This window comes from Plectropomus leopardus, chromosome 24, assembly GCF_008729295.1.
Source record: "Plectropomus leopardus isolate mb chromosome 24, YSFRI_Pleo_2.0, whole genome shotgun sequence".
NCBI classification, from domain to species: Eukaryota; Metazoa; Chordata; class Actinopteri; order Perciformes; family Serranidae; genus Plectropomus; species Plectropomus leopardus.
In genome coordinates this window covers 9,888,774-9,910,681 of record NC_056486.1, presented here as the reverse complement: position 1 = coordinate 9,910,681, position 21,908 = coordinate 9,888,774, and the positions used below count along the sequence as shown (strand labels likewise).

The following is a 21,908-nucleotide window of genomic DNA, read 5'->3' as shown; positions in this document are numbered from 1 at the left end:
TGTAATAGTTTTTTTTCCCTTTAGCATTACTTAAATTTAGTAGTAAATGAAAATATGCTAAATTAAAGGGGGCAGGTATAGTACATCTTCATGGTCAATTATTTTGTTTTCACCTTTAATTTCATGCCTCGATGTTATGTATTCTTCATCAAACGCATTTCTCTAGGAAAATTGTTAACAAGGAGCGAAACAAATCACAAAAAAAGTTGATGTCTGATTCAAAACTCACTCTTTCAAAACTTAAATGAGCTGGCACATATAAATATTAAAAAAAAAATGTTAATAGCAAATTTATAATGTAAAGGGGCTAAAATAACAGGATTTCATGGGTTTGTTTTTTTTTTTTTTTAATGTGATCTTTAGCTTCCAAATTATAAATTCTACCTCAGAAGATACATTGTCCATTTAGGATATAAATTCAACACTTTCCTCTTTTTTCAAAAGTTCAGTTGCAACTTATAAAAAATGTTATTGACAGTTAAATAGCTGGGTTGGGCCTTTGTTTTAATTAAACCTTTGCATTATTCACTGTGTGTAGACACTAGGCCTAAAACATAAGTAAATATGAGATCATTGCTGATTTTATTCCCTCATCTGAGCAATGTATCCTCCAGAATAAAAACACTTGAGATAATACAAATCATTATTTATTAACACGAACATAGAAAATCATCCTTGAAGCCATCGACTTTGTTCACCTGAGATTACATTTTGCTACCTGCTATGTGTGTACTTTTGAATGTTGGCAGAAAGTCACATTACATGAGTAGTTGCTCCATCTCCCCCTTCAGTGTTTCACACACATTTAATTAAGTTCACTACATAAAATGACACTCCATTCACAGCCTGGATACAGAAACAATTCAAGTTACATTTACTTCCTTGCATCGAGATCATGATGTCAGGCACAGTCTGCAACTCCTGGTGTAAAAAAATCAATGTATAAGCTTGCAACTTAACTTAATATCAAGTGAAATTTGCATTGCATTGTGAGAAGCGACCCAGGCGCTCACCCACACAATCAACTCCTGGTACATGCAGGCCTGCACTGTAAATTAGGCATATCCCCTGCAGCTGTGAGTGAGGCGAGCCAAACAATCGAGAATGATCTGTAAATACAAACACCAAAATTATTCAACACAAGCAAACAAAGGAAGTTGTTAAAGACAATACTTACTTCCCAATCACTTCACACAGCTCGTAGACATCCTCGAACAGCACGTCATCGTCCGCCATGGTCATGCAGGTAAACGAGGACGCTCTCCTTAAGATGTCCCACCCACACGGATTTTGGAGCAACCAATGATTGCGTGTTTTCTTTGGGGTACTATTGTGCCAGGCTGCACACTACTGGTTAATTAAACCCCACAATGTCAGTGACAGGAATATCAGTGGCCACTCAAGAGTCCAAGTTAGCCGGCTAGCCACATTAGCTGGCCCCACCTTCTCCTGAGCTAACTCTCCTGATAGCCAGCGACCTAGCTAAATAGTAACCACAGAGCAGACCCCAGGGCGTGGAGATTTCCTCGCTCGTTTGCAGAAGATCTCCCCCCTTTGCATGCCTCGGGTTTATATCTTGCTGTTGGGTACTGCCAGACACAAGGCTCCCTCAGAAGCATCCACGGACACTTCCCGTACCGACAAAGATGCTCCTTTCACCGCAAGCTAACGGGGCTCTCGAAAATGGTTGGCTAGCTGGGTTAATGTGAGCTAGCTGTCGATGAAATAACCGGTTGGATCGCGCCGTTATTGCGCTGTGCACACCCAGTGTATCACAGATGGCTTATCCCACCGAAATGTGTCCGGGCTCTATCAGCTTCCCGAACCCAAATTAAATACCTTCGCGTGCATGTCGACGACTACCTCTGTTGCATGCACCGTCTATGCTTGTGAATATTGAAATTATATTCCAACACAGATTCGTCCACCGCCGCTCCAGTTCCTACGCTGGTTCAGATGCTGGCTGGCTTTGACTGGCTGTTCCTCCGACTTCCAGAAATGCTAGGCTCCTCCCTCTATCGTCCAGGAAACTAGTCTGGCCAGAGCCGAAATGGCGCCGGACATTGGGCCCAGAGCCGTTTCTTCCCGAGCCGTTCGAGCCAAGATGGCGTTCGAAGGGGGTCCGATTTAGGCGCAGTTTCCTAATCTCCCCCAACGGTTGCATCCAGTCTATCCCGCGCAAGCGTCGACCATCCAAACCCCATCACCTTACGTCAGCCTTTCCCCTTCTTATCTCCATCCCTTTAACATGCAGTTTATTCCTCCGTGTTGCCTCCTCTGACAATAATAGCGTATTTCCCACACATTGCCTGTCACGCGCACGTACACATACATGTATTTTCCCACGTACAATATAAAAAGGGAATACTGCAAGTTTTTTATGGGTCCTTAGGGACGTTCCTAAGGAAAATGAGGGACAGTTAAGAGTGTCAAACAAATGGCCTGCGGGCCAGAACCGGTCCGCCAAGGGGCTCTAATCCGGCCCTCTGGATAACTGTGCAAAGTGAGAATTTGCATGTGTGTGTGTGTGTGTGTGACTTTTTTAAAAAAAAAAAAAAGTTTCAAAATATTCATATTTCATAAAAGCAAGGATATGTGTGACACATAGCATTGTAGTAAAAACAAATGTTATTATTTTTTAAGATTATTTTAGTATTGGGATATTTTTGTGACAATGTTGTATCAATACACAGATGCCAAGCATTGTTTTTTTTCAGCTGAATAAATTATTAATATTGCAAATATTTAATGGATAGGACAGCTCAAGCATGGGGGTGCCAGCTTTACCAACTGAACCTTTTGGGCACCCCAAAAACTTTACATCATTGACAGGAAAATTTGTGTCTGGAAAAAAAGAGAAAACCATTGACATGCTGCAGGAGCGTCCTGGATCACACTAATTTGTGCAACACTATATATTATAAAATTACAGAAATTCTTGTATTTTACTTTGAGCACTCATCTAACAAACATCATAGAACAGAGTATACATGCTAAAGGGGGACAGAGACGGGACAACATGCAGCAAAGGGCCGGAGTTAAACCTGCAACCACTGGAGCCAGAGTTCAGCCTCTAAACATGGAGCACCCGTTCTATCCACTGAGCCACCAACGCCTCATGAACTAAATTGATCTTTAGCACAATTGATTCCAGCTACTGAAAGTGCAATATTAACATCAATACAAAACATTTAACAAGTGGCATATTCTGAGAGTGTGTGGAGGACTCCAACATAAAGCCAGCATTACTTTTATTTATTTTTGCTGCAGTGATAGCAGCTAGTAAAAATCATTTTGATGTTGTGAGACATTTAACAGAGAAAAGAAGTAGCTATTAATACCAGAGTCAAACCAATTCTATCTTAGACAAATTATAAACTAAATACCACCAGATTGTGAGGAAAATGTCTTCACTCTTGTTTTTTTTTTTTTTTTTTTGATTCACTGGAAATTTAAAAACAAAAATTACATACAATTTCTGACAATGACAGGTGCATTTCAGTTGAAGACATCTTTGACAAAATTCAGATGCAAAAATCAATTTATTATATACATTTAGAAATATTTTAAAGTAAAAGTCAAACATTTTTATCTTTAAATGACTTCACATATTAAAATTGATGCACTATTTTTTTAATGTCCCATAATTCCCGACAATAACTGAAATCGTTGAGTTCAGGATATCTCAAACTATACCCATACTGAAAATCAAGCCTTTTTTCCCCCTCTATTTTACTGTTCTTAAACTGTGAAATATGTGATGTATTTACTAGTCTGGCCCATTAACATAAAATTATGCTGTATGCCGCCTCCCAACTAAAATTAGTATTATTTGGCAATGGGATATTGACACGGATATTAACTATCCAACAAATCTCAAGCCTTTTCTCTCTCAAAAAGGCTCCTTGGAGGCGATTAGTTTGTCATTATGAGAGGATTAAGTCGGTTTACTTTAATGTAATCTTTCTGCAGGTGCTGGAGCTCCTCTGGTGCAGGTGGCAGGTGCAGAGATGCAGGTGGAATTAGCTCAGGTGTGTGGAAGAGAAACACTGAGATGTGTTTGTGTTGCCCCCTGGAGGTGATGACAGGAATCATACACCTCCCTCTGCTCCATTTTGGACATCCTGTAATGAAGTACAATACATTTCAATACAGGAAAATCTGAAGTTGCTCTAAGTGAGATTTTTTTTAACAAAACAGAATATATAAACAGGAAGAGCATAACTTTTAATCACAGGAGTATGAGACAAAGGGTCCAGATATGCACAGATATGTAAAAGGCCCCACCACCTACACAGGGGCAAGAAACAGCCTTTGTGGTGGTTTGTCTGTTTTTTCTGGTTGTTTTGTGTCTCTTAGTAGATGTTATACATCTGTTTTGTGTATCTCTGAAGTCTTTTTCTGTCTCTTTCAGGTAATTTAGCATCTTTTTTTGGTAATTTTGTGTCGTTTTGTTGTAAATTTGTGTCTCTTTGTGGTTGCTTTGTGTCTCTTTGAAGTCAGTATGAATCTGAAGTTTTGCATCTTTTTGTATTTATTTTGTGTGTCTATGGGGAGTATTTTTTTCTGTGTTGTGTCTTTTTGTAGTCATTCTGTGTCTCTTCATGGATGTTTTTTTTTTTTTTTTTTGCATCTTTGTAGTCGTTATGCATCTGTGTGTGGTTTTGTGTCTCTTAGCAGTTTGTTTGCATCTTTTTGTGTAATCAATCCATGCCTAACTTTATCCATTTTGACACCCATAGTCATGAATAAAAAGCATTATGACCTTATGTGTTCCTCTAGTGGTTACATTTTACATTTTCAGGTTTTAGTTGAGTAAAAATGTAAATAACAATTTCAAGTAAATGTGGCAACCATTCAAATGTGATTTTGTTTGACTGAGCTGTAGGCCACCAAATGTCATTAAAATGTAAACACTTAAATAAAATAATTTACCAATTTAATAAAATAACACTGAATACTGAGGACAAATCAGCCCAGCCTTCTCAAAGCCCATCAGAGACAAAAAAAGTACTTCAGAAAAACAAAATTTGAGTTGGGAAACAAGTAAAGAAGTACCATTAGGCCATGAAAGTACTTTCAGACAGAATGATGAACTCATCCATGCAAACGAGGATAAACAGAGACATCCGGTGCCACTAGAGTGTGCTCTTCTCTGATGGCACCCTCTGCAGTTTCCATGGCGCCGCATCCCTTCTGCTCACACATCATCTGCGAGCCTCCCCCATTGGTCGAAGCCCACCAGCAGCTACCGATGATCCGATTGGCTGTTGATGTGGTCATCATACTGTATGTATGGCAGTATGTGCTATTGAAATGTAGATTCATAGCACAGGTACCTGCAAAACATGCACAAGCACACAGACACAGGCTCAAACAGATGTTATGCAGAGCTAAATGCAAAGCCACAAATATGAAGAAAACTGAGTGCCAAAAAGGGAGAAAAAAAGAAAAATAGGAGGAAAATTGGGAAGCACCACACACAAAAAAATGAAAGGGCACAGTTTCCATGGTAACAGGGAGGGGAACGGTTTTGGTGGTTGCATGTGAAACTGGCAGCGAGTGAAACATGCGCACACACCAAGACAAATACACACACTTATTTTTGTCACTTAGGATGCTGCATTGACTTACTTTCAGTCCAAGGAGATCTGCCTAACCTTAATCTGCTACACACCTAACCCCATCCCTCACCCAGGACCCTAAACTAAAGATAAACCTTTGCATTAAGGCTAAAATACACACACACACACACACACACACACACACACACATTTTTATCTACAGTCAATAAATGGATATGTATACGACCTCCAATGTTTCTGTTCTTCATTTCTTCCCTCCCCTCTAAAGCTACTTGAAATCAATCCCAATCAAACATAACTTGGGCTTTTATTTGCTGTTCGGCCATGTAACATGTATAATACGGTATAATATCTGTATATCACTGTGCTGTAAATTCACCCATTCTCTGTTCTCTCATGCTGAGGTATTATCTGAAGTAGGTGACGACTGGCAACATCCCAAGCAGACACAAAGAAAAAGGGAGGGGGCCAGTTCACTGTAGAAAAAATGAGACATTTAATCGGCTCAATTTGTGCACAATTGCAGCCACAAAGAGGCTAAAAGCAGATCGAGGCTCAGGCTGGCAGTTACTCAGATTGCAGTGTGTTTCAGGCTTGGTGTTCTTCGTTAAGCAACAAAATCCAACATCCTAAGAAGGGAAACATCCACTCAAAGTGCCTCACAGTGTTAAATGAAACACTGTTAGCTTTATATTCCAATCACTTCAACTTAGCTTTCTAATCAAATATTTATCTTTACTCATTACTGTTGAAAGAGGAATGGAGGGAGAAAATTATTAGATGATTTTTTTTGAAAAAATAGTGAAATAACAATATTTGTAATTATTACAATTATACTTTTAAAATTATCTTATGCATTAAAAAAATCTTTAGGTTATTTTCTTGTTTGTTTTCATTTTATTGCTAATATCCTTTAAAAATTTCCAGCTATTTATTTTTGGTCATTAATTGTAAAGTTGCTAAAAGCCTTCGTCTTATGTTCTTGAAAAAAAAAAAATCACTTTGCTCAGGTTTCAAGAGGTGTAGCTCTCTTTTTAGATAGTATTAATAAATACATTTTTTTATAAAATCAGATTGTTGTTTCCACGTTTACCCTTTAACTGCCAGCTCAACTGTCACTGTCTTGATTAAAAATGTGTTGAATTCAACTCAACCTCATTGAGCCACCTCTGCCATTTGGTTGAGGTATGTTATTCTAAATAAATCCACTGGATGTCGCTGTGTCTTTATACAGTCTGCATTGTCAGTTCACCTCCTACAGGAAGTTAGGAACAATAAAAATCACACTAGACATGAGGGCAGTGTATGGTGGGATTTTTAAAAGGAAGGAATATTATTCCACATTTTAAAGAGGTCTTAATGGACAGATTTCTGTAACTTAATACAAAATATTAAAATCTAATAAGGGTAAAATATTTTTTTTAAAACATGCTCTACCAAACAGTCGATTTGGTCGATTTGTTGTCGATTTTTATGTTATCCATTTTATATATGGTGCAAAAACATCGTAAGTATGATTTTTTTTACTGTTTAAAACCATGTTTCACCAAATGGTTGTATTATGGTATTTCGTTATTTAAATACTTATTTTTTCCTTTCACTGTTTTCCCTTCATATTATCATATTATTTTGGACATTTCATATTTAAAAAAATATATTTATTTATTATTATTATTATTACTTTTAGTAATATGATTAATTATTATTATTATTTCTGTTGTGTTTTTTGTCTAAATAAATTCACCTTAATAAAATTATTTCATTTCATGGAGTATGTATGATCCAGATTTCCAGTATAAAAGTTATAGAAAATATATGTCGTCATGTAAAAAATAATGTAGTGAACGGAAGTACTAAGACAAATAAATAAAATGTATGTAAAAGAAAGAAAGAAACATGGGAAAATAGAAACGATTGAAAAAAACAAAACACTTCCTGTTTAGATTCATGTGATTGGCTGATTCTAAGCGCGCAGACTCCTGGGTAAGCGCGATGTTTAAATTAGTTTCCGGTTTCTTCCTGCCTCGGCCACCATAGCCAAAGAGCTAAAATATACTCCAGACATGGAGAGACAACATATCAGGTAAAACTCGATTATTATTATACTATTTTTTAAAGCATGTTTGCCTTTTCAGCGACTGAAACAGCACACTTTGCACAGATCCCAGCCGTTCTCTCCGTATGAGTAGCCTGTCAAGCCAAATCCCAGTCTAGAAGTCTGTATATCTATATGAGTCTAATCATGTCTTGATTTTCATGTAAGACCGACTTGGTTTAATGATTATAAGACATTTTAAGAATCGTTTGCACTCTATTTTTAATTCGGCTAGCATCAAATGCCCAAGGGAGCACTGCAACAAATGTAAATGTTACATTTTACTATTGTTTTTTTCCACGAGATCGGGCAAAATACGAGTGAAGCTCATCTTAAGAAGTGCACATACAGTCGAGAAAACTATGAAAGCTTTTATACTTTTAAAGTGACCTTGCATGTAGTTTAAGAACAGTAGTTTGTCTTCGCTGTTATTGCCCACAGAAAGAAAGCAGAAGCTTTGGTGGAGTTTTGCTCTGTGTATGCTTTTTGCTGTGGGACCAAATGATCTTTTAAGTAATACTGCACCCCAAAATCTGTCTTCTGCTTATTAATTATTCACCTTGTGGGGTAAATAGATGGCTATAAAATTGTGCAATTGCATCATGCAAATATGGCCACAACATATTTTACACATAGGAAGATAGTTTGCAATGCAGTCTTGACTCTTTGTAGCACAGTTTGGGTCTAAAAAGAGAACTACAAAGGCATTGCATTACTACTGGGAAAGTGAACACCAGTTTAGGAGTAGACAGATTATCAAGGGAGATATTTGGCATTTTGCTAATTATCTGTATCTGCATTTTATATCTATGATTGCTGATAAAAATTAATCCATGAAAAAGTGTGCATATTACACTCAACCAACACAAGGGGAGGCAGAGTGGAAGGAAAGTATCAGCATGGGAGGAAATCTTACTTTGTAAAACCTCAGGGAGCTCATTTTATTCATTCATTTTTAATAACCTTTTCACTGAACTTGATTGAACATTTGCTTAATGCATTTAACAAAGTTTGTGTTGGAGTTTGTTCTGGTCTAAATTCTACATTTTGACAGAATTATTTTAATTTTTATTGTAAATGCATATCAGTTCCAAATATCAGTTATCAGTCTCATTAAGCTAATAATCGGTATCAGTATAGGCCATGAAAAACCAATATCCGTCGCCCCCTACACCAAAAGAAGCTGATGTGATGCTCTGTGTCTGATTTTCAGTGTGACGAGGACTCCTCTCAACAATGTTGTGGTCCAGAGGAGAAGCAAAAGTAAGAGCTACCGTCTGTCATACCGCAGCTGCTTGGGTGCTACGTCACGTCTCGGTTTAACTCCAGCACTGACAGCACGGAGGCTCAACACCAGCAGAAGAGCTCCAAAGTCCCACAACATCACTGTGAGTCTGCCCAGGCTATTGATGTCTGTGTTTTTATCCCTTTAAACATAACCAACAGCAACATGACACAGAATGCTCATCCTGTCTATTCTCCTTACCTTGTCAAAGGAGAAGGTGAATTTGGAGCAGCTGGCCTTGCTGGTGAAAACGGAGTGGCAGCTGTCGTACGTCACTCCTCTCTATCAGTTCAGACACACACAGCTGAAGAGCTACTCCAGGCAGCTCTCAGCATTCATTGCTGCAGAGAAGCAGCGAGGTCTGGCAGTGGAGGTGGAGGGACCGCAGAAACCCTTCAGAGTCTCCTTCTCTCTGGTGCAGGGGATGGCCCAGTCTGATGATGATGCAGAGACTGTCCTCATACAGGTAAGCACTGATGATTCTTTAGAGGCAGAGAGAAGTTTTTCAGTTTTCCCTCAGTGTTAGTGGCCTGAAAATGAAAAGCCAGTCTTGGCCCCGTAACTATAAAGTAAAACATAGGATTCAATAAAATGTGCAAAGTGGCAGCATGTTTCACATAATTTGCTTGAGAATCAAATGGATTTAATCACTGGTAAATAAGTTAGCTGAATTCCTTTGCAGCAGTCAATCTTTTTGAAGAGCCAAATTTGACAGAGTTCCAGCAGATCCTTAAAAATTCTTAAAAGGCATTTCATTCATTCACCTAAAAATATGGCTTTACTTAATATTAAAATGGCTTAAATAAGTCTTTCAGAAGTCTTAAAAAATTAAAAAACACATGAAAAAGAAATGGATTATTATTTTTATTGACACTGAATTGTAAAATTTCACAAAAAAAGGTAACATTTATTTTTGTCATGTTTATTTATAATGTATACAATCTACCAAATTCCTCTCACATAAATGCAACACTCTCCCTAATCCTAAGTATTTTAATTTTGGTTCACATTTTCCTTTTCTTCAGTTTTGGATCATTGTAAAATTGGTCTTAAATTTCATTCTGAGTGGCATTTCAAAAAGTCTGGAGATAGTTTTTCAGTTTTTCATCAGATACCTTAATATTGATATTGCAATTTAGGGTTAACTTTCAAAAAATATCTTCAAAACAAGATTTTTGATAAATAATCATCAGTAATGTGGATATTTATTTTAGAAAAATGTAAGTTTTCAGTTCCATAAATATGTAGAAGTAGTAGTAATAAACAAATGATACAATGACTTAGTGGGTGAAGGCAAGTAACAGAACAGGTGCATCAGTCTGGTGAGTTCAGAAACCCTAAAAGACGGGCACACAGAAGAGAAAAAACAAGCTGGCTACACCAGATCCTCAAGTCCAGAGGTTTTATCATCGTCAGGCTGATAGCCGATGGGTTCCCAGATTAATATTGCAATATCAATGTAATATTGATATGATATTCATGTATTGCCCTGCTCTAGGGAGAATGTCACATATGACACATCACATCTGTTTTGCAAGAAAACAAAATTGAATCATTGCTCATTGAATTGAACAACCTAGTTTTGAGTAACAAAACAGATTAAAAATAAATGAAAAGGACAGGGGTATTTGTTCAATCTTCCACTTTCTATCTAAAAAGACAAAACATGGACTTGAATGGCGTTTATGTATTTTGTGTCTTGAGTTTGCTTTGTGTTTCCTGTGTGAAACTGAAATCGAATGCTGCTATTTCTAAATGTTCCCTTTCGCACTACAGATTCACTCAAAGTCTCCGTTCGCCAAGCAGGACGAGCCCCAGAAGCCAGTGTGGAGCGGCTGGCTCACCTGCATCAACGGCAACCCCGATTACCTGCGCTCACTTCCAAAGGACTTCATCTGCCTGCCGCTCTTCGGCAGCAGCGGGGCCGAGGGTTTTACTACTTTGGTCAAATCGTGGCTCCAGCAGTCCTTTGACTGCTGCTTCGGCCCGCTGGAGATCAGCCACACGAGCCTCCAGTGGCTGATGGCGTTGTGGACGAACTGCCACAAGGAGTCCAGCTTACAGCACCTCAAAATGATCTGGACTCTTCCAGTTGTGCCACCGCTGCAGGTCAGCTACACAGTCGGACCTGAAGACGCCTGGGAGCTGTGGAGGAGTGTGAGGAAGGAGATGGAGAATAAAGGAGGAGAGGAGGCAGAGGAGGAAAATAGTATTGATATTGAGGAGGTGATGAGGTTCATGCAGGGGCTGAAGAGCCACTTCTACAGACACTTCAGGCTGGATCTGTCAGCGGGCAGCCTCAACCAGGTCTCCACAGCACTGGGCTCAGCCAAGAACAGCGGCAGGATCAAGGTACCATCTGACACAAAAAGACACGTTCTTTCATCAAGTCTTCAACACTCAGAAAATGTAATTTTACTCATATTTTCTCTCCTTTTGTTCCAGATCTCCAACAGCAAGTACATGATCACCACCATGACGCTACTGACAGAGTGCGCGCTCCTCAAAATGCCCATCTGAGAGACAGAATGAAGACTGAACTCTCAGAACGTGCAGAAGAAACACTGCAAAGACAAAACAGTTACTTCAAGGTAAGGCTGGAAATGCAGCGTAATTTTAGTGCAGATTTTTGTTTTAAATCTCTTTTTAAAACATGAAATGGAGAGGCTTTTTTTATTGCCATATTCTCTTCAATTATAGCACTAGTGAGTCATATTTTGGCTATTTTTTCTCCTCCTTTCATGCATCTAAAGAGCAAATAAATACAGAAAATGGTCCAGCTGTAATTATGAGTATTGAGGAAACAGTCAGTTGTGCTGACAAACATGCATCTGTTCCACCTCTTTTTGTAAATACTTTACAATGCATATTTTTGTCATTTATAGTTGATGATGAAAAACCCTTCAAACAATGAACAATGTTTTTTGTATTTTCACAAGATGAAAACAAAACAGTGTGTTTGTACCCAAATTAGCTTTATACTGTTGTAGAGTTCTCAGTTCTGAAATCAACCATGATGATAATAATTTTTAAATTCTTTTTAAATTTTTATTTTGATAATTTAAATAATTGGGTTGTTTTTTTGATCATTTAAAATCTTTGGGGGATATTTTTTTCATGTTTTAAAATAATTTTGATTTTTTTGGGAATGTTTTTTCTGTTTTTTTTTTTTAAATATGTATTTTTTGTTTCATACTTTTTAACATGTTATATGTTTAATGTAAAGCACTTTGTAACTGTGTTTTGAAAGATAATAAAGTTTATTATTATCATTTTTTAGTTGAAAACAAAATTAGGCAACTTTATTTAAAAGAGACACACAACCAAGTTCAAACAGCTCAGATAACAAAGTAACATTAAATAGAAACAATGAGGGAATATGAGCATACAAAACGCCAGTTGGACACATAACAAGCTGTCAAAAAATAACCTTACAGTATATTGCACTGGTAGAAAAAGGCAAAAAACAAAATAAGCATCTTGTGATCGTCTTTAGTGGACTCCTATGCGTGGACGTCCTATGTTGATAATATGCACAACTCGGCAGCATCTCTGTTGTCTTATTGCTACACTGACACCGCTAAATGCACAACGACAATAGCGAGGGAGTGGGAGTCACAATCGCTGCTCCATTGTGCTCTTTAATGACAGGACTGGTGTCGCGTTTGGCGTCTAGCTTGTGGCGCTGGTAATTAGGGTACAGCAGATGCTCGTCCTGTCATTAAAGGCCACTGCGGAGCCGGGGATTACGGGAACAAAGGATTTAATACTCCTTTTTGTCCGTGCAAAGTAAGACAACACACATAAATGTAACATTTAGTTGTGATTTATGCTTGTGATATGTGTTGTATATTAATCACAAGGTCTGCTCAGAGTGGGAGAATAACTTTGTTTAAACCCCCAGTCAGTGTGACAAATTTTAAAAGCTGAATTGTGTTTGCTTACATGCTAAATGGCACATAAACTTTATATTAAAAAGCACTAGACTGGGGGATGGTGTTAACTTCCCACTGCTGCTTCCCATGTTTATATAATATCTACACCTCTCAAAAGGGGTCATCTATGTATTTACAATGGCACCCACACACGCCCATTTCTAACAATCTGAGATCAGCGTCCACCAGGCGACTACACAATGAGGGGATGGACGATCTCGACTCAGATCAGTGTTGAAAAGCAACGAGGAATCTGTGCTAGTTTGTGGCAGCTTGACATATTCAGCGGATCCATTACAGGTCCCACAGCAGAGAGTTTTCACAGTATAATCCACTCCACACACACCTCAGAATGTGCCCTCCAAAAAGGAAATTACTAGCTTGGGTTGATTTAGGTGGAGAAAAATACAGTAATACCACTGTCACAACAGATCATGCCTAATGTTCAACATAACCCCACCCGCCTGTTCAGTTTGTTAAAAGGTGAATCGATGCACACGCAGGGCCCAGAGGTAAACAATGGAAAGGAAGGTGACCTATGCAGTGATGAGATTCACAGTAAGTAGATGCAGCAGCGCAGGCAGCAGCTTTAGGAGGCCAAACCCAGGAAGAAGCCGCCGACGAAGCCGCTGGACAAGACGATGTTCCTCTTTATAAAGTCTGTGGCCTGCAGAGGAGAGGAGGGAAGACACAGAAAATGAGTCGATAAGAGCTAAAGCCTGCTGTGTCACAGATAGTGGGTGTAATATGGCTAACAATACACTAGAGGGCATTACTGGTTTGCAGATAAAAAAAGAAACCTCCCCACTAAAACCAGGACGTCCAACACAACATTTAGTTCTCCTTAATTACAAGTCTGAAATATGCTGCAAGTACAAAGAAAGTACACCATGCAATTCAGATTTAGCAACAGCTGATTAAAACAAGAAGAAAGCGTGAAACAAAGAGCAAGATTTGCTGCAGGTACCTTTACCTCCTCAATGAATGTGTTTATTTCAGGGGCTGCTTTGTTTGCTTTCTTCTTCAGGTGCTTCTTTGCTTTGTTCACATCCTTCTCCACCTTCTTCCAGTCCACCTGCACGTAGCCGCTGTGATTGGCAATCTGTGGAGGGGGAGAGGTTCACATTCAGAACTTATTGTGCTGAGATTATTTTGGATTGTCTCAGCAATTTGGAGCGGAAGCAATTTGGACTTTGAAGCACAATGTATCTTTTAAATACTGTTACATATTACCCCTTGACATGACATGTTATACTGGGATAACATATTTTCTCTAATAAGTAATCCTGTGTTGCACTCTAGGCTGCTGACTCCTTTATTCTCTTTTTTTCTCCCTGTGTTAAACTGCATCACTGCCTGGTAATTTATTGAAAATTCCCCTTTATGTGATGAAACACATAATGTAATTAAAAAAATGAAAAGGTTATGTTATTCTTTGATTTATCACTGGTGAGGTGCTCTGCAGGTCAAAGCTTTTATTTCTTACAGTGAAAGAATGCAGCCAACCTCAAAACATATAAATATGAATAGGTATTGAGGGAACATTTAGTCCAGGAACATGTTTTTCATGACCTTGATAGAAAAAAAAACTCATTTGGAGAATGACGCAAAATAAATTCTCATCTCAGGCTGACAATAAAGTTGAGTTTACATTTTTTACCCATGAACCACATCTAAACAACTATTTTATGTCTTCAGCCTTTCAATCAACTCAAATGACCTTTTCTGGTTTCATCTGCTTGTTAAATAGTTTGAAGAATGTTTTAAGAGATGAAAAACTATCCTGATAGCAACGCAACTAAATGTCCAGATGGCCTGCGTCCATCTCGAGCCAGCAAACACGCAATGCTGGTCTTTCTGATGAAGAGAGGACACCAGCTGGCCTCTTCAGTTATCAATGACAAAATGTGAAGTTTACACTTCTTATCCCGTTAGACAACGGAGATGAAGTAAATATCTAACCACTGAGGCGACATAAACACAATCTCATGGTAGTCTTGCCTGTAAAAGAAGGAACCCTCCGCCAACAGCTGTAGCAGCTATCTTCCCGACTCTCTGGAAGAGGTAACCAGCACACCTGGATGGAGGAAGAGACGAGGGTTCACGACACATGAGCACTCAGAGAATCCCCATAATTCATCCTTGAGTATAAGTAGACATTGGTGCCAAATTTGTAAAAAAAAAAAAAGTCCCTCAATATATTGCGTCCACTTGACTAGACTCACCCAACCTAGACACCCAATAAAAAATCAAAGAATCCGACGTTCAGGTAATCGCAAAAATAATCAAATGGCATTACACTGTTGTTTTCTCCAAATATTGGATAAAAGGTTGCCAGATGGCATCAAATAATTTAATCCTTGATTCCAGGTGGAAGTTTTTGCAAAACCTGAGAAAATTCCCTCTATGTTTTCTTGAGATATCTCCTTTACAAGAAAGGGACTGACAGACGGACAAATATACAACCCAAAAACACAATGGCTCTATATTCACATGAGCAGATAAAGCCTCATATGTTACCATCCAGTCACCCCTCCCATGGCGATCTGTGTGGCCACAGAATACTTCTCAGCAATGGGGCCGGAGTTGTTCCCAAACACCCTGCTCCACCACTGGTGCCTCCGTGCATATTCTGTCAGGTCCACCACCTCGTAAACCTCTTCTTCACTCTCGTCCTGACCGGGGTCATCCTGACCTGCAATGAGACAGCGATCAAGTTAACAACCAAAATGCTTTTAAGGTACCACCAGCTCTCCAGAATAAGGCGTTCATATATGCAGAGACGTCGCAGTGAAGGGAAAAGTGGGACCGATTACTTCAGGCCCCAGCAGGAAGAGAAAGAAGGCCTCGAATAACCCAGAAAGCAAAGTTGAGTTTTATATTTTCATTTCAAAGTTAGTGTCATGACTACTTCAAAACTTACTAACAAATCCAATTGAAAGACTGAACAGTGCATAGAAAATTAGCAGAAGCCCTCTGAGGCTCCTCACACTCTTTAAAGGTGCAAAATGGATTTATCCACATGTGCACAAGAGCCCTTTTTATACAGAGATCACGCTATAGGGGTGCTTCAGAGTCCTCTCTTTATGCCACCTTTGGATTTTTTCAAAAATCCAAATGACGGCTGCATCATGCCGCTCACTGCATCATGAATCCCATAATCAAAAGAGGAATGATGTTGAACACAATGACACATAACATAAGCATCGACAGCATCCTCTAAGCAATAACAGTGGCATAACATTTCATTGGCTATCATTTCGTTCTCTGTTACATGGCAGCGGGTCTCATCCTTTACTTAGAGAATAAGAGTTGTTTTCCACTTCACTGACATTTACGGCTTCTGTTCTTCTTCTTAGAGTTAGCCGCTAACTGCTAACATGCATTACACATCGTCACAACATCACAACCAGCCTGATACCGCCCTGCCAGCTGTCGTGTTTATAGAGATACGTGACGCTTTCTAAGTCACAAACTTTTTCTTTTCACTTTTAGTAGGTACTTGTAGTATGCACAGTGGCATGCAGTATGCACACAATTGGGACATACTACTTCTTCATAACACTGCGATCTGAACTTTGACCCTCATATATCTGTTACCATGGAGACCAAACACAGCACCATTCACCAAAGTTGCCAGAGATGTACATCAACCCAGAAAGCTCTGCTGTGGTTAATTTGCAATTTATATAGTAAGACTTTTACATTATAACTACATGGATTGTGGATTCTAACATTTTATATTCATTAAATGACCCTGCATATGTATTTCCCTGTCATCGTTTTTTATTTTCTTGTTGTTGATAATCTCTATGATTATTTTGTTCAATCAACAATTTATTTTACTGTTATGACCATTTGAATGGTCATTGTGGCTTCTGCGTTGCTATGTAGATGTGATGAATCGTTAGCTGAGCGACTGTGAGTAAGAATAGCCAGACAAGCATATTGGCTTGTATACTGCAAAAACATCTTGGTATTTTTAGCAAACTGCAGTCATCATACTACATATTAGAATATACTAAATCTCTTCCTAAACACACAGACCGTTTCAGCTAATACTAACTCCCATGACAGAGTTTAGGTAGATTTTTATACAGAAAGGTAAGGCAGCATTAACGGCATGGTATTCCTGCCCTGAACAGACAGTGTGAAAGGGGCTTAGGGTTTGCTTCTGAATGCAGTTAGAGCAGACCGACACAGCTGTACAGCAAAGTAAGTAAAACTTATAAATAAATAATAAATATAGCATCTTTTGAAAACCAAGGTAACAAAGCACACTTAGGAAGCTGATAGGTCTTAAGCTGTGGCTTAAAGGCCTCAAGAGAGGTCACTGACTTGACCCCGGGGAGGACTGAGAGACTAGCAGTCTCTTTTCAGAAGACCTAATATGCCTAACTTCACTGGTATATTCTGGTGCAAGATTATTTAAATCCCAGTACATGAGAAGGAGGATCTTAAATTTGACCGTAAATTTGATGGGCCAATATAGTGATATCAGAACAGGGATAATATGGGAGTGGCACAAGGTCTTAGTGAGTATCGGATTATACAATATCATGTATTTATTCATAAAGGGGACATCGGAGTTCCAAATAAGAAAATAAATACATGGAAAGAAAACGCAGGCAAACGGACAGTTAAACAATATCAAAACATACATGATAAAGACGTGGATCAGGAGGTACAGAGATGACTTGTAGGCCCAGAATTTGGTGCCACGCCCCTGCATACATACATGCACACTCACTGCACATATTATCCCCACCACAAATACTGAATATGACATACATACTGAGCGTGTTTCAAAGACTCAGTTATGGACATCACCCTGCGTTTGGCTGTTCACACCAAAAAACTAAATATAACGACCAAAAGTGACTCTTCAAATATTAAATTTAACTGCAAAGGCAGTTCGGCTACCTTAGGGCTGCTTGTTTTTTATGTGTAAATGGCTGGAAAAGCTAATATTAGCTGGCTAGCGTTAAATGGCTACTAAACCAACATGGCATTAACTAGCTGTTATTGCTTTCTTTTTCGGATTCTTAGAAGCACCGAGGTCAACGCGTAATCTTAATTTCATTATCGCGTGTGTAGTTCTTAAAATTTTAATTTATAGAGGTAATGACGTCCTATTTTTAACAAACAAAACAACTCACCTTCTCTTTGATCCACAGTCGCCATTTTGGAGAAACTGGTTTTTCTTCTTCTTCTGTTGCCTTACACAGCGGTTAGCATCTGTTTGTGGCGCATTACCGCCACCTACTGGATTTGATCAGTTTCGCAATACAAAGTATTTACGATATCTACCCAAAGTGATCAAATGCACGTCTTTCTCTGCTCTATAACCCCAAAATCAACTGTCTGGGCTGGTGCACATCCCTCTCTAAGTGTTCTGTCTATATATTCTCCAAAAATGCATTATTTGTTAAGAATCTCATGGTGGCATCCAGCACCATCTTCTGACTGAGAAACTGGTTATGTCACCAGGATGTTGACAATACTAAGCCACGCCCACACTGTGATGCTCTGCCACGTCAAGTTAAAATGCATTGATATCGCTTGATTGGGCTCAGCAGATATTCAATATTCTTGCACAATCTGCGAATAGGAAGAAAAAAAAAACAATCATCTGTTCTATAATTGTATGTATACCAGAATATTTTAGGTGGATGCAACTCTGTAGAAGAGGGAAAACTGTACAAATGATTCAGTTGCAGGATTAAGACATTTTTATGAATTTCAAAAGCCAGGAGATATAGAGAGACTACTTTATAAAGCATTTTACACAAGAAGAGACAGACCAGATTTTTTTAAAAAAGACTTTAAACATATGGCAGAACAATAAGAAGCTTTTAAAACTTAAGGCAGCTCAGAAGAGCGATATTTTTGAAAATTTCATATGAACTATAAAGGCAATATTTGATTCTGTATTAGCCTATTTTCAGCATTTATGCTGATTTTTGTTTTTTCTTTTTTTGGTATTCACGTACCTAAGCATGTAATAACAAATGTAAAATATATATATTAATAACTAAAAATAATTGGAATGATAATTAAATTTAGCAGCGTTATAATGAAAATGCAGTATTTTTTCGTATATGGAGGATGTCAAAGAATTATGTTGGGACTCTGGAAAGTGCAATAAAAGTTTAATAGTAAATAAAAAGTGATGCATTGCAGTCATCGTTCAACCAGTTTTTAGGGGAAACTGATAGTGTAAATACATATTTTATTCAGTGCCAAAAAAAAACTTTATCATGAAGAATTTGTTGCATTTCGCAGGGAAATTAATAGTCAATAAAAAACTAATGCATTGCAGTCATCGTTTACCCAGTTTTTAAGGGAAAACAGATCAGTGTCAATACACATTTTACTCCAAGATACTTCATTACGTGGTAATTGTTGCATTTCGCAGTAAAAGTACTATATTTAACCTTACTGCACAAAAGTTACATACATGTTTATGCACAAATAATTATGAATATGGTTCCAGAATAATCGTGGCGTAAAAGATGAGTGGTTTGCAGGGAGAAAATGAATATTTAAGATAAAAGAATGATATAGCAGGGAAGTCATATGGTGGGATGCGGGCGTTCCGATTGGCTGAAGCGGGTGGAGAGGGCGTGGTTAGAACGGCGCGTGGGTTCGCTTGGGTGACACAATTATAACAACTTTATCTTCGCGGCCGAAACGCATTTTTATTGTCAAATACTCACATCTTGGATACTGTACTCAGTTATTCGCATTCAACTAGCGGTGCAAGATCACTTTGTGATGAAAAATGTGACGTTTGAGGAGCTACCCGGAGAGCGCTTCTGTCCCCCCGAAAGGATCTACTATATCGAATCGCATCTTTTCATCCTGGGAAAAAAGTTTTTGATCGTTTTGTTTTCTTCAGTTTTTCTTCTTTGATTCGGCGGAGCAAAGCGATCGTCCCCGCGTCGCGATTTTCCATGCAATCGTGCGGTGTGTCTCTCGCCGTTGCTGCCTGCGCTGCTGCTCGGAGTCTCGGCTCGGCTTCTTCTAGTGGTGATGAGGGAAAGAAAATGGCGGCGGGAAAAGCGAGTGAAACAGAGGAGGACTTTCCGACACTGACAGCCCAGGAGAGGGACAGTTTGGCCGCGATAGACAGGTCGGAGCAGCTACCCCGTGCACTCACACACACGCACGCTTTGAAAATAAATTGTTTTTCTCTCCCTGCATGTCAAAAAATGTGTTTTGAGCCGCTCTGCGAGTGATTCTGAGCCGCCTATGTTGTCTTCTTGCTTGCAGCTCACTGTTTGGATTTCAGAAGCTTCATGAAGATGGCGCCAGAACGAAGGCCCTGTTGATGAAGGTAGCAAATTTAACTGGATGTATTTTACAGTAAAGCAACACCCCGATACCCTCGATTTCCCCCAACATCCCAACTATCATGCACGGCTGTGAATTTGCTCTCAAAGTAGCAAGCCAGTGTGAATGCAAGTGGCCCACTCGCTAAGGAGGCCAGCTAGCCGCAGCCCCTCTTTTAGCCACACAGCTAACTTGCTAGTTAGCTACTCTCATCCGATGAACCCTGCACCTGCGGCCGGTCGAGATCACCGTTAGCTGAGTAGCTTTGGCTCTCTGGTTGTTACAAGCTTGTTATTACGTACTAATATTTGTCAGGTAACCGCCCTTCCCTGTTAGCTACATAGCTATTCCCCACAGCGTATCCTTGTGTATTTGTACCACCAGCAACACAACGTCGTCACGGTTTTGTGTATCACATTGGAAACACTTAAATTAGTTAAGTTATGCGTTTCGTTGCAAAAATAATACTCACATATAACATTAAACACACAATTTTATGGCTGCTACTGTTATAACGTTGGAAGTAACGTTGTAGCCTCCTTCAGGGTGCACCAAACACCCGTTTATATGGTGGGGTTAGCTAGTGCGCGTAGCATTAATGTACAGTTATGGACACACTGTTGTGTTGTTTTTGTGACATTGCATTGCTCCTTCTTGTCGTTTGGAGCCGGTGTGAACGAGTTGACAAACGTTACAAGTAACGGTAATGGCTGGCTGCCTGTCCAAGATGGCGGGACATGGCGGAGTGACACTGATAGCTATATAACCCATTTGATATGAATATATTCCTCCGAGTAGTTTGTGTGTTGCTAAAGTGTGTCCCGAGTTTCCTCTCGTGTGTTTGCTCTTTGCAAAGACGTGTTCCTCTTACCGGACCTCGGTGGTGTCGGGGTCCTTTGTTTACAGTTTTCATTGGCTCTGCATGTGCTCTCGGAGCAGAAAGCTTCATGATAAACAGGCTCTGTGCACCTGGACATGTAACACACTGCTGTGCTTATAAAGCGCAAAGCTTGTGACTGTATCTTGGACAGTGGGTGATGTGGAGAAGATGGTGCTGTTGACAGCTCATGGTTTGATGGGCCATCCGCGAATCTGCTCGCTAGGTGGTGTGGGATACCTAGGAAGTGTGACTGTTCCTAGCTTTAGCTGCACAGAGTCAGCACAGACCTCTGATGTGCCATACTGGATAGAGAATATGGATAGTATGCAATGCAATTCATGTATTTTGCTTGAATTGAACTGTGCAAAGCAGAGCATGTTACATTCCCCCCAAGAAGCTGATGCAATGGTTTAAAGGTCCCCTATTATGCTCATTTTGTGCTCATACTTGTAATTTGGGTTTCTACCAGTACATGTTTACATGCTTTAATGTTGAAAAAAACAACAACACATCATTCTGTTCATTTGAATATGCCTATGTTCACCCTCTTTGTGAAATGCTTTGATTTTCACAAGGAAAAAAAAAAAGGAAAGGTCATGATGTCGGTGTCAGGCACGCCAAATGACACTATAACCCATTATATCTTTGTTGTCTCAATTTTGATGGAGACATCCTTTAACCTGATAAGAAAATACACATTACTGACATGGCAACCCTTTATAGAACATTTTAATAAGATAAACCCTCGACTCATTCTTGATAACACTGTGATTACTGTAATGACGCCACTGAC

The 21,908-nt window shown here is 39.1% G+C and overlaps 4 protein-coding genes and 1 long non-coding RNA gene across 14 annotated transcripts in view; 2 read left to right on the top strand and 3 right to left on the bottom strand.

Moving 5' to 3' along the window:
• Positions 1–1,968, bottom strand: part of LOC121962852 (peripheral plasma membrane protein CASK) — an 82,059-nt gene extending 80,091 nt beyond the window's left edge. For all 9 annotated transcript variants that reach the window (XM_042513160.1, XM_042513162.1, XM_042513164.1 and 6 more), the window contains exon 1: positions 1,178–1,968. In XM_042513160.1, coding sequence (XP_042369094.1) covers positions 1,178–1,242 — 65 coding nt within the window. In that variant the 5' untranslated portion in view covers positions 1,243–1,968. The remainder of the gene's footprint in view (positions 1–1,177) is intronic.
• LOC121962860 lies at positions 635–1,168 on the bottom strand. Its single transcript, XR_006107174.1, has 2 exons — positions 1,014–1,168; positions 635–921 (listed from the first exon to the last, which is right to left on the bottom strand). It is a non-coding gene; the product is annotated as an uncharacterized LOC121962860 (long non-coding RNA).
• Positions 1,969–7,591: 5,623 nt separating the features above from the next.
• Positions 7,592–12,003, top strand: cenpl (centromere protein L). Its single transcript, XM_042513172.1, has 5 exons — positions 7,592–7,668; positions 8,894–9,068; positions 9,177–9,431; positions 10,742–11,317; positions 11,411–12,003. Exons 1-5 carry the CDS (start codon positions 7,649–7,651, stop codon positions 11,483–11,485), a joined length of 1,101 nt encoding a protein of 366 aa, XP_042369106.1. The 5' UTR covers positions 7,592–7,648; the 3' UTR covers positions 11,486–12,003.
• Positions 12,004–12,237: 234 nt separating this feature from the next.
• On the bottom strand, positions 12,238–18,328 carry LOC121962857 (FUN14 domain-containing protein 1). 2 transcript variants are annotated; one of them, XM_042513174.1, is made up of 5 exons: positions 18,060–18,328; positions 15,421–15,595; positions 14,902–14,977; positions 13,868–14,002; positions 12,238–13,567 (listed from the first exon to the last, which is right to left on the bottom strand). In XM_042513174.1, exons 1-5 carry the CDS (start codon positions 18,082–18,084, stop codon positions 13,490–13,492), a joined length of 489 nt encoding a protein of 162 aa, XP_042369108.1. In that variant the 5' UTR covers positions 18,085–18,328; the 3' UTR covers positions 12,238–13,489. The 2 variants fall into 2 exon arrangements, with proteins under 2 accessions (XP_042369108.1, XP_042369109.1); XM_042513175.1 differs by having other exon boundaries at positions 13,874–14,002; positions 18,060–18,325.
• Positions 18,329–19,440: 1,112 nt separating this feature from the next.
• LOC121962859 (lysine-specific demethylase 6A-like) overlaps positions 19,441–21,908 on the top strand; it is a 31,815-nt gene continuing 29,347 nt past the window's right edge. The window contains exons 1-2 of the mRNA XM_042513176.1: positions 19,441–20,035; positions 20,176–20,239. Coding sequence (XP_042369110.1) covers positions 19,857–20,035; positions 20,176–20,239 — 243 coding nt within the window. The 5' untranslated portion in view covers positions 19,441–19,856. The remainder of the gene's footprint in view (positions 20,036–20,175; positions 20,240–21,908) is intronic.

Excerpts from the sequence above, each read along its gene's own strand:
- cenpl (XM_042513172.1), top strand. The coding sequence starts at position 7,649 with ATGGAGAGACAACATATCAG. Across the intron at positions 7,669-8,893 it reads ATGGAGAGACAACATATCAG|TGTGACGAGGACTCCTCTCA; the intron begins GTAAAACTCGAT and ends TCTGATTTTCAG. Across the intron at positions 9,069-9,176 it reads CAAAGTCCCACAACATCACT|GAGAAGGTGAATTTGGAGCA; the intron begins GTGAGTCTGCCC and ends ACCTTGTCAAAG.
- LOC121962857 (XM_042513174.1), bottom strand. The coding sequence starts at position 18,084 with ATGGCGACTGTGGATCAAAGAGAAG. Across the intron at positions 15,596-18,059 it reads GACTGTGGATCAAAGAGAAG|GTCAGGATGACCCCGGTCAG; the intron begins GTGAGTTGTTTT and ends GTCTCATTGCAG. Across the intron at positions 14,978-15,420 it reads ATGGGAGGGGTGACTGGATG|GTGTGCTGGTTACCTCTTCC; the intron begins GTAACATATGAG and ends TCCTCCATCCAG.